Raw genomic sequence first — 12230 nt, forward strand, 5'->3', positions numbered from 1 at the left:
AAATGCTAATATAGGATGAACCAAAGAACATCTTAAAATCATACCAGGAGCAGCCGAAATTATTATGTAATTATTATATAATTATAAATCGACTGCTGAGTTGCTAAGAATAAAGAACCGCCATCTATAATACGATCATGGAACTATTTAAACTAGCAGAACCAGCGCCAGAACAGTTATTGCTGCCAGACACATTTAATGTGATTTGAATTATGTATTTTAACTTAACTAACTGGTTTTTATATGTTTAATTTTTTAATTGTTAAATTTAAAGTTTTTTCCATTTATGTTAATGTAAGAATTGTTGTTAGCCGCCCTGAGCCGCCTAGGCGGGGAGGGCGGGATATAAATAAAATTTAATATTATTATTATTATATTATTATATAAATATTATATTATATTATATTATATTATATTATATATAATTTTTATATAAATTATTGGCCACTGTGTGATACAGAGTGTTGGACTGGATGGGCCGTTGGCCTGATCCAACATGGCTTCTCTTATGTTCTTATGTGACACAGAGTGTTGGACTGGTTAGGCCGTTGGCCTGATCCAACATGGCTTCTCATGTTCTTATGTGACACAGAGTGTTGGACTGGATGGGCCACTGGCCTGATCCAACATGGCTTCTCTCATGTTCTTATGTGACACAGAGTGTTGGACTGGAAGGGCCGTTGGCCTAATCCAGCATGGCTTCTCGTGTTCTTATGTGACACAGAGTGTTGGACTGGAGGGGCCACTGGCCTGATCCAACATGGCTTCTCTTATGTTCTTATGTGACTCAGAGTGTTGGACTGGATAGGCCGTTGGCCTGATCCAGCATGGCTTCTCATGTTCTTATGTGACACAGAGTGTTGGACTGGATGGGCCACTGGCCTTATCCAACATGGCTTCTCTAATGTTCTTATGTGACACAGAGTGTTGGACTGGAGGGGCCACTGGCCTGATCCAACATGGCTTCTCTCATGTTCTTATGTGGCACAGAGTGTTGGACTGGAGGGGCGACTGGCCTGATCCAACATGGCTTCTCTTATGTTCTTATGTGACACAGAGTGTTGGACTGGATAGGCCGTTGGCCTGATCCAACATGGCTTCTCATGTTCTTATGAGAATTGAGCACCTTACTTAGGGGCAGCAGCGACAGCAAAGAGGGGCCGGGAGGAAAGCCCTAACCTATCCTTTATAGCTAGCAGGCCAGGCAAGCAGACTTTGGTGGTGAAAAGTGCCGTCAGATTACAGCTGACCTGTGGTGCCCCCTCAGGGTTTTCAGGGCAAGAGACGTTCGAAGGCGGTTTGCCGTTGCCTGCCTCCTGAGTAGCAGCACTGTAATTCTTGGTTGGTCTCCCATCCAAGTACTAACCAGGGCCAACCCTGCTTAGCTTCCTGAGATCTGACCAGATGGGGCCATCCAAGAAGAAGAAGATATTGGATTTATATCCTGCCCTCCACTCCGAGTCTCAGAGCGGCTTACAATCTCCTTTATCTTCCTCCCCCACAACAGACACCCTGTGAGGTGGGTGGGGCTGAGAGAGCTCTTCCCAGAAGCTGCCCTTTCAAGGATAACCTCTGGGAGAGCTATGGCTGACCCAAGGCCATTCCAGCAGCTGCAAGTGGAGGAGTGGGGAATCCAACCCGGTTCTCCCAGATAAGAGTCCGCACACTTAACCACTACACCCAAAGGCTTTGCCCACTGTCTAAAAGACAGTAGAAAAGGGGCCAGGCAATTCTTTCTTGGGCAGCTAGGGTGTATGTTAGGTAGCATCAATTCGCTTCTGAGTTTCAGCAGCCGTATGAATTAATGACCTCCGAAACATCCTTGCAAACCAAGGGTCGTGGCTTCCTTGATGGGGCCAGTCCATGTTCCTCTTTTCCAGCTGCCTTCTGACTTTTTCTAGCATTATCATCTTTTCCAGTGATTTTGTCTCCTCGTAACGTGAATAAAGTCTCCTCCTAATGTGACTGCAGGGCCATCACAGGCCGGCTGAGACTTCATAACACTTTCCGCCAGCCTTACTTGATGTGTCAGAAAGTGAGGCTAGGTGTGTGCATTTCCCTCTGTTGGTCGTAAGATGGCAGCAAAGCCACTTTTTTGTTATGCGTTTATCTGAAGTTTGGCTCTCTACATTCTTTTGATTCTTTGAAATGCACACACCTTTGAAATGCCAGGTGGTTTGGTGCAGTGATTAAGTAGGCAGACTCTTATCTGGGAGAACCAGGTTTGATTCCCCACTCCTCCACTTGCAGCTGCTGGCATGGCCTTGGATCAGCCATAGTTCTCGCAGAGCTGTCCTTGAAAGGGCAGCTTCTGGGAAAGCTCTCTCAGCTCCACCCACCTCACAGGGTGTCAGTTGTAGGGGAGGAAGATAAAGGAGATTGTGAGCCGCTCTGATACTCTGAAATTCAGAGTGGAGTGTGGGGTATAAATCCAATATCATCTTCATTGCATTAAACCGCTTGGGGCTCTTCAGCTTGGAGAAATGTCAACTGCGGGATGACATGATAGAGGTTTACAAGATTATGCATGAGATGGAGAAAATAGAGAAAGCAAGTACTTTTCTCCCTTTCTCACAATACAAGAACTCGTGGGCATTCAATGAAATTGCTGAGCAGACAGGTAAAAGCAGATAAAAGGAAGTCCTTCTTCACCAAAGGATGATTAACATGTGGAATTCACTGCCACAGGAGATGGTGGCAGCTACAAGCATAGCCAGCTTCGAGGGGATTGGATAAAAATATGGAGCAGAGGTCCATTAGGGGCTATTAGTCACAGCATATTATTGGAACTGTCTGGGGCAGTGATGCTCTGTATTCTTGGTGCTTGCCTCCTGATGGCACTTGGGGAGGGGGGGGTTGGCCACTGTGTGACACAGAGTGTTGGACTGGATGGGCCATTGGCCTGATCCAACATGGCTTCTCTTATGTTCTTATGTTCATCAATTATATTTGTCGTTCATCTGCACAAGTGTCTGATTTGCAAAAAAACCCCGTGTCCTCTCGGATCACAAGAGCAAAGAGACAGCTGTAGAACCTCCCAGCAGATTTGTAGGATCTGAGGTTGATCTTGTGGCCAGGCTTGTAGCACTGTTGGCAAACTTCACTCTTTCACCCTCCTCCCCTTCGTCTCTTCCATTCTGCATCTTCATTGCTTTCTCTTATTTTACGGTTTGTTCAATGCCGCTTGGGGGCTCGCTTAACCGTTTCCCAAAGAGCAGCACAGTAGACTTGACCTGGTGACCCCAACTCAGGCTTCCTGAACAAGTTGACCTGGAAGTGGTTGGGGAGCATTTCTGGCCAGCCGAACTATGCTCGCTGTGGTTCCTAGCCAGTCAGTTTGGCCTTCCACTTCCCTGCATGCGATGGGATGACCCTTAACAGACAGTGTACTTTTGATATTAATCTTTTTCTTCCAGAAGTGAAAATGTAACTTTGTGTCTCGGTGATGACAGATGTGCTTGGGAGATCCTGGAATACGTGGAGTCATATAGATGTGCATGCATGTTAAGTGTTGTTAAGTTTCTTCCAGCTTAAATGCGACTCTATGAATTAATGATCTCCAAATTGTCCCATCGTTAACAGCCTTGCTCTGACCCTTGTGAACTGAGAGCCATGGTTTCTTTGATTGAGTCGATCCATCTCATGTTGGGTCTTCCTCTTTTCCTACTGCCTTCAGCTTTTCCTAGCAACAGGGTCTGTTAATTACTCTCAGTATTCCACAATTAACAAGGGTACATGTGCCCATCTGTCTCCAAGTTTGATATATTTATTTCCTTTGTTAGGTTCCCCCCACCCCGGAATTAAACCCAAACAAATGGTGACCATATAAACTAAGCATGTTGTTTCAGTTTGGTCCTTGGATCTGCTTAACATCTTTGATTATATTTATGCTGATTTACTGCTCACCTTCTACCTATACATACAGACTGGTAACTTCAATTTCAGTGTATCTGAAGAAGTGTGCATGCACACGAAAGCTCATATCTTGAATGAAGCTTGATTGGTCTTAAAGTTGCCACTGGACTCGAACTTTGCCTTCTCCAGTTACTCTTGTCTTCTCATCGTGTGATCAAAGTATGACGGCCTCAGTTTACTTGTTTTAGCTTCAAAGGAGAGTTCAGACTTGACGTGATCAAGAATCCACCGGTTTGTCTTTTTGGTGGTCTACAATATCTGTCTCTCACTCAGAATGTTTCCTGGGATCGTTAGTCTTGTTCCTTTGCTTAAGGTTGGAGTGTCCACATCCCAGATTTTCCCCGTTAATGGACTCTGTCACCTTCAGTTAGCTTTGTTCTCACTTAATGTTGTTAGCCGCCCTGAGCCTGCTTCGGCGGGGAAGGCGGGATATAAATGCGAAAAATAAATAAATAAATAAATGTTGGGCAGATATCAGCGCGGAGTGGTCAGCTGCAGTCCTGCAGTCCAAGCTCTGCTCACGACCTGAGTTCAATCCCGGCAGAAGCTGGGCTCAGGTAGCTGGCTCAAGGTTGACTCAGCCTTCCATCCTTCTGAGGTCGGTAAAATGAGGACGCAACTTGCTGGAGGGTAAAGCATAGGTGACCGGGGAAGGCAATGGTAAACCACCCCGTAAAAAAGTTTGCCATGAAAACATCATGATGCGACGTCACCCCAGAGTCAGAAACGACTGGTGCTCGCACAGGGGACTACCTTTATCTTTAATATCTGCAAATCTCTCCTCCAACACCACATTTGAAGTGAGTCAGCTCCCTGTCTGCTTCATTGCTCAGTTTTCTTACCCATGCAATACTACAGTATGAATGATCGTGCTCTTGGCTGCCACTTAACACACACATATAAATACACAATAGTCTGGTTATAGGCTGGTGATTGTATCTTATCACTTCACTTGCCCAGCCACGGCACTGTCCTCGGTGCCTGGGCATCCTCCGTGCTATGAGAGCCAGTTTGGTGAAGTGGTTAAGCATGCGGACTCTTATCTGGGAGAACCGGGTTTGATTCCCCACTCCTCCACTTGCACCTGCTGGAACGGCCTTGGGTCAGCCACAGCTCTGGCAGAGGTTGTCCTTGAAAGGGCAGCTGCTGTGAGAGCCCTCTCAACCCCACTCACCTCACAGGATGTTTGTTGTGGGGGGAAGGAGATAAAGGAGATTGTGAGCCGCTCTGAGTCTGATTCAGACAGAAGGGTGGGGTATAAATCTGTAGCCTTCTTCTTCTTCAATGGGATCATCCTCCTTGTCCTTTTTTTTAAATGTGCCTCACGTCCACCGCATGAGGGAGCCGCCTCACCAGGTCTCACAATAGAGGGCTGCTTCCGTACATTGCTACATTGCGTGGAAACAAGAGGAGGTGGTGTTGGGGCAGTGACCAGAAGGGTGGATTTAACCCCGAAAAACCTGGATCCAAATCCTGCCTCACCTTTAGAGGGTCGCCTTGACCAGCTGCTGTCTCTCAGCAGACAGTACTGTTATATAGCGAAAAGCACCATTGTGATTTTATTTCATTGTTTTATTGTCATGGTTTTAATACTCTTTACTAATGTTGCCTCTGTTTATTTTATGTTGTTAGCCGCCTTGAGTTTTTATAGAATGGGCGGGTTATAAATCTAACATGATAGACAGACAAACAGACAGATAGAAGACGGATGGCATTTCTGAGGTGAAGGATGCGTCAAGACCTGATTTTTGAAAGGTGTTCTTGCTTCCAAGTCTTCACTTCTTATAAATGTTACTAGGCTATTGTGGATTTATATGTATGGGACTCAAGAAAGCTTTTCCCCTGCCCCAAATTTTGTTAGTCTTTAAGGTGCTCCTGGACTCTTGCTGTTTTCTATTGCAACTTGAAGAGTAACACAGCTCCCCATCTTGATCTACAAATATTAAGCATCTCTTAAATGACCATCCCTCCCTCCCTTCCCTCAACCTTGAGGACGTGGACTGACTTAACTTCGGTTTCCTGTCTTACCTTATTTATTTGAATTCTGTTTCACTCTGCCCTGAAAACTTTACGACTTCTTTTTTAAAATTACTTAAAATCTGGCCAATATATCTTCTAAAACCACCCAAAGAGCTTTGGGCCGGTTTCCTTTGGGGTGTGCTCTCAGAATGATTGATGGCTTGAACGTGAACTTGAACTGGTTGGGCCTGCGTGATCCACGATCTTCACATTCTTCAAGCTTTACAAGATGGCTCTTTGGGAAAAAAGTCCGAGCCCAGCAGCACCTGTGATCACACGCTTCTACATTGAAATGGAAGTCACCATCTGTACATATGGACGGAGGGTGAACAGCAAATTAGCATGCCACATAATAAAGGTATTTGACAGATGGAAGTACCAAACTGGAATAACAAGCTTAGTTTATATGGTCACCATTTGTGTGAGTTTAACTTGGGGTCGGGGTGGGGAGGGGAACGTAGTAATGCTCTTTGTCTATAAAACGTAGTCGCTAAACTTCTGCAACTTCCAACATGCAACATAAACTTCTGCAGCTTCCATTTCATGCATTAGTTGATATTTTTCTCTTCACCGCATACACCCGTTGATCAAGTAAAACATGACTTGAAGGTTACTAGAGTGAGTTTCTTCAAATCTTATGGGGGGATTAGATGGAGTAATGGAGAAGGAGCAGGTGGTCAAAGGCTAGAATATAACCTCCATACGCAAAGGCTGTGTATGTGGGAATGCCACTCGCTTGGTGTTCATTTTGGTGGCAGCTGTACTCTTTGTCTGATGTTTGTTGGATTCTCAAAAACATCTGCTTAGCCACTGCCCCAAACGGAATGCTGAATTAGATGCGGCCATGGTCATAGTTTACCTAGGGCACCAAAAAACTTTGGGCCAGCCCCAAACGAATTACCACACCAAGCCAATTTATATCTGTGGGGCACCATACCAAGAAGGTTGGGAACTTCTGCTCTAGAGCGCAGAAGAATTAAGATGTGCATCAAGCAGGTTGGTGTGAGGCTACTGCACCAGAGGCCGGAAACACAAACTCTTTTTTTCCCCAATGCCTTTTAAGAACACTGTTTGACGCAGACCTGTTCAGCAAGTGGTTTTCATGTGCCAGTGTCTCTCTGCAGCCTTTTTCATCTGTTCCCCCCCCCCCTCTTTCTCCATACCCTCCCTTCTCCCTTGTCTCTGCCATAGTTTGAAATCAGGCAGCTGAGAGCTCACCTGGCTCAGCAAGATCTGGACCTGGCCGCGGAGAGGGAAGCTGCCTTGCAGGTGCCTCATATGCTGAACAAGCAGAGCAGCAACAGGTACAAAGTGGTGGCTGTTGCAGGGGATTCCGACGACGACGAGACGACCGAGAACATCACCGAACTGCGACCGCCTCGAGGTGAGCAGCGGCTGTGCTGCGCAGCCAAGGGCAAGTGTCGCTGTCCAGCCACCTCCGTTGATTTCTGTAGGGTCTGGGTACAATCCTCATCGGCACTTGGAAGGAGCGGCTAAGTAGTGATTTTGTCAGGACTGAAATACAGGGGGGACATCCCAGGGCCAAACAGCACAAGATGCCTGACTCGTGTTGGATCATCAGTGCACGACTGGACTTGCATTTGGATGTCAGTCAGGCACTTAAAATAAAAACACTTGCTCACTGGAAGGGAGAGAAGGAGCTTCCAGTTTCCCCTCCCACCCTGATTTCACCAGCCTAAGAACATAGGAACATAAGAGAAGCCATGTTGGATCAGGCCAATGACCCATCCAGTCCAACACTCTTGTGTCACACAGTGGCCAAAACAACCCAAGTGCCATCAGGAGATCAACCAGTGGAGCCAGGACACTAGAAGCCCTCCCACTGTGCCCCCCCCCCACCCCAAAGCATCAAGAATACAGAGCATCACTGCCCCAGACAGAGAGTTCCAACAATACGCTGTGGCTAATAGCCACTGATGGACCTCTGCTCTGTATGTTTATCCAGTCCCCTCTTGAAGCTGTCTATGCACGTAGCTGCCACCACCTCCTGTGGCAGTGAATTCCATGTGTTAATCACCCTTTGTGTGAATAAATACTTCCTTTTATCTGTTCTGACCCGACGGCTCAGCAATTTCATTGAATGCCCACGAATTCTCGTATTGTGAGAAAGGGAGAAAAGGATTTCTTTCTCTACCTTCTCTATCCCGTGCATAATCTTGTAAACCTCTTATCATGCCACTCCGCAGTTGACGATTCTCCAAGCTAAAGAGCCCCCAGCATTTTAACCTTTCTTCATAGAAAAAGTGTTCCAACCCTTTAGTCATTCTAGTTGCCCCTTTCTGCACTTTTTCCAGTGCTATAATTCCTAATGCTATAATAAGGTATTCCAGAAAGGGCTGGAGTGCCCTTAATCAAGACTCTTGCTACTGGATGTGCTGGGGTGCTTCAGCTCCTTCCACTGTGATCACAGAAGCCTACAAAGGCTGCTGTTTTCGCTAGCAAAAGCAGGGCAGGAGGGGAACTTTCCTTCCCTCAGAGTGCTGTGTGAACTAGTGACTTTTGAGGTGGGATCTCTCAATGTACATCTGGCTATAAGCCTGGTTGCCCAGCTGTGACCCCACACAACATGCCTTGGATAGCGTTACACTGTCAATTAGTTGTCTTTTGATGAATTCAGTGCTCTGATTTGAGACTCTTGGTCCTGGATGTGCTGGGGTGCTCATCTCCCACTGAGATGATGGAAGTCCATGCAGCTGGAAGCAGTGAAGAAAGGTAGTATCTGTCTCATTAACTAATTCCAGGGGGTAGCCCTGTTGAACTGTTTCAGCAAAAATAAAACTGAGTCCTGTGGCCTCTTAAAGACTAAGAAGGTTTTATTCCAGCATAAGTTCTTGTGGACTGGTGCTCACCTTGTCCAGCAATGTAAGCTTTAGTCCCATGGGATTGTATTCTGCTGTAAAATCTCATTAGAGAGCCAGTTTGGTGTAGTGGTTAAGTGTGCGGACTCTTATCTGGGAGAACCGGGTTTGATTCCCCACTCCTTCACTTGCACCTGCTGGAATGGCCTTGGGTCAGCCATAGCCCTGGCAGAGGTTGTCCTTGAAAGGGCAGCTGCTGTGAGAGCCCTCTCCAGCCCCACCCACCTCACAGGGTGTCTGTTGTGGGGGAGGAAGGGAAAGGAGATTGTGAGCTGCTCTGAGACTCTTCGGAGTGGAGGGCAGGATATAAATCCAATATCTTCATCTACCTCACAGGGTGTCTGTTGTGGGGGAGGAAGGGAAAGGAGATTGTAAGCCACTCTGAGCCTCTGTCCTTGAAAGGGCAGCTGCTGTGAGAGCCTTCTCCAGCCCCACCCACCTCACAGGGTGTCTGTTGTGGGGGAGGAAGGGAAAGGAGATTGTGAGCCACTCTGAGACTCTTCGGAGTGTAGGGCGGGATATAAATCCAATATCTTCATCTACCTCACAGGGTGTCTGTTGTGGGGGAGGAAGGGAAAGGAGATTGTGAGCCACTCTGAGACTCTTCGGAGTGTAGGGCGAGATATAAATCCAATATCTTCATCTACCTCACAGGGTGTCTGTTGTGGGGGAGGAAGGGAAAGGAGATTGTGAGCCGCTCTGAGACTCTTCGGAGTGGAGGGCAGGATATAAATCCAATATCTTCTTCTACCTCACAGGTTGTCTGTTGTGGGGGAGGAAGGGAAAGGAGATTGTGAGCCACTCTGAGACTCTTCGGAGTGTAGGGCGGGATATAAATCCAATATCTTCATCTACCTCACAGGGTGTCTGTTGTGGGGGAGGAAGGGAAAGGAGATTGTGAGCCACTCTGAGACTCTTCGGAGTGTAGGGCGAGATATAAATCCAATATCTTCATCTACCTCACAGGGTGTCTGTTGTGGGGGAGGAAGGGAAAGGAGATTGTGAGCCGCTCTGAGACTCTTCGGAGTGGAGGGCGGGATATAAATCCAATATCTTCATCTACCTCACAGGGTGTCTGTTGTGGGGGAGGAAGGGAAAGGAGATGGTGAGCCGCTCTGAGACTCTTCGGAGTGGAGGGCAGGATATAAATCCAATATCTTCTTCTACCTCACAGGTTGTCTGTTGTGGGGGAGGAAGGGAAAGGAGATTGTGAGCCGCTCTGAGACTCTTCGGAGTGGAGGGCGGGATATAAATCCAATATCATCTTCTTCTTCTTCATTAGCCTTTAAGGGGCCAAAAGGCTTGCGTCTTACTAAAGAAACAGTTGTGTTGTCCCCCATGGGTTACTTCATGCCCATTCCCCATTCTACAAACCATGAGCATCCCTCAGTCCCTGCAAACCTGGATGAGCAGAGTAGTCACAGCTGTAAAGGGGGATTCAAGGAGAGTTGCCAGGTCTGGCTGGAGAAATTCCTGAAGATTTGAAGGCCATGCCAGAGGAGACCAGAGTTTGGGGACCAATGGGAGCTTAGTGGAGAAGTGATTTCACAGAGTCCAGCCTCCAAAACTGCCATTTCCCGGGGGAGGGAGCATTAATCTCTCTAAGTCTGGAAAGCACTGGGAATCCACGAAGAACTCTTGGCCCCACCTGGGCATTGCCAACCCTAACTTCAGGGGAGGCCAGGAAGTCATAGCTCCAGAAGTTTATTTTCTGTTGATTGGCCAGGGGGTGGGGATGGTTAGCAACTGGCTTTAATTGCAAAATTGCTACATTATGCAAACCGGTGTGTTGGCTTGCTTGCAAACTTTATCATTAACAGTGTTAGCTTTTAGAACAAGCTATATCCATGGTCCGGTCATGACTAAGCACATGGTGGTTTTTAGTGGGAAATATTTTAAGCATGTGCAGAACTCTTGCTTTGAAATCAGTTGGATTTTGACTTTGTTCAAAGTATATGCTTAAGAAGCTTGAGAGCCAGAATGGGTGTAGTGGTTAAGAGCAGCGGAGTCTAAGGGTGTTTTCGCACTCACGTTTTACTGGCGCCACGACCCTCCTGACGCCGGCGAATCTGCATGGATTTCGCACCAGAAGCGCCGGCGCACCCAGAAGCGCCGGCTACTTCCGTCGCTAAGCCAGCGCAAACGTTTTCCTGCATCTTTGCGATTTCCGTTTGCGCTGGCTTAGCGACGGAAGTAGCCGGCGCTTCTGGGTGCGCCGGCGCTTCTGGGTGCGCCGGCGCTTCTGGTGCGAAATCCATGCAGATTCGCCGGCGTCAGGAGGGTCGTGGCGCCAGTAAAACGTGAGTGCGAAAACGGCCTAATTTGGAGCACTGGTATGAACATCTGAAGCTGTCTTATGCTGAATCAGACCCTCGGTCCATCAAAGTCAGTACTGTCTACTCAGACTGGCAGCAGCTCTCCAGGATCTCAAGCTGAGGTTTTTCATGCCTACTTGTCTGGACCCTTTTTAGTTGGAGATGCCGGGGATTGAACCTGGGATTTTCTGCTTCCTGTACTCCACACAAAGCCTGCTGGGCAGCCTTCTCTCAGAAGTCTCAGCCCCACCTACCTCACAAGGTTCCTGTTGTGGGGAGAGGAAAGGAAGGCGATTGTCAGCTGCTTTGAGACTCCTTTGGGTAGAGAAAAGCAGGGCATAAAAGCCAACTCTTCTCCTTAACTTCGGCTAGATTATGCCATTTAATTCCCTTGCCCACCCCCAGGGTTAATGGTCTGCTGCTAAGAACAAAGGAAATTTACATCATTTATTTTGACACAGATGTTGCTATTTCTTGAAATCAAGGTGGTGTTAACAGCTATGAGTTTTTCCAGCTATGAACTCAGTGCAATAACTGCAACAACAGAAATCTGCCAGTGGACTGCTGAAACGGTGTGTCAACATCTGGTGGTTTTGCACTAGTTTACGCTAGCCTGGAGGTAATCCTGATAGGCAGGGCTTTTTTTCTGGGGGAACACAGCGGAACGAAGTTCTGGAACCTCTTTGTGGAAACAAAATTCTCCAAAAATGTCTAAAAGTTCATGAGGGGCACCTGTGCATTTCTCCTTCATTTCTCTCTTGAGAGTTCCAGTGCTTATTTTTCCAGGGAAAAAAGCCCTTCTGATGGAAATGTTGAGGCTGGATTTCCTCCTCATCCCATGAGCATTTCCAGCACAAAACAGCCCACGCTCAGCTGATTGGCACTTTGTGTTCAAATCTTGCTGTGTTGGCACGCCGTCTTTCCAAGCCAGGTTTGTATTGAGGCTCATTAATCCATTTCCCCCTTTTTGAAAAGATTTCTTAGCACCGTCCTCCAGAGAATACTTTTATCATTTATGCATATATTCCTCAAGGGTTACATTAGAAGCAGTTGAGAGTGGAGCACAAATGCAAGGAGATTTCCTGAAATTATTGTGCTTTTG

The 12230-nt window shown here is 47.1% G+C and overlaps 1 protein-coding gene across 1 annotated transcript in view; it reads left to right on the forward strand.

Moving 5' to 3' along the window:
* The window catches only part of TMEM266 (transmembrane protein 266), a 101447-nt gene that overhangs the window by 66893 nt on the left and 22324 nt on the right, over positions 1-12230 (forward strand). The window contains exon 8 of the mRNA XM_060260066.1: positions 7126-7318. Coding sequence (XP_060116049.1) covers positions 7126-7318 — 193 coding nt within the window. The remainder of the gene's footprint in view (positions 1-7125; positions 7319-12230) is intronic.

This window comes from Heteronotia binoei, chromosome 19 (assembly GCF_032191835.1).
Source record: "Heteronotia binoei isolate CCM8104 ecotype False Entrance Well chromosome 19, APGP_CSIRO_Hbin_v1, whole genome shotgun sequence".
Taxonomy (NCBI): Eukaryota; Metazoa; Chordata; class Lepidosauria; order Squamata; family Gekkonidae; genus Heteronotia; species Heteronotia binoei.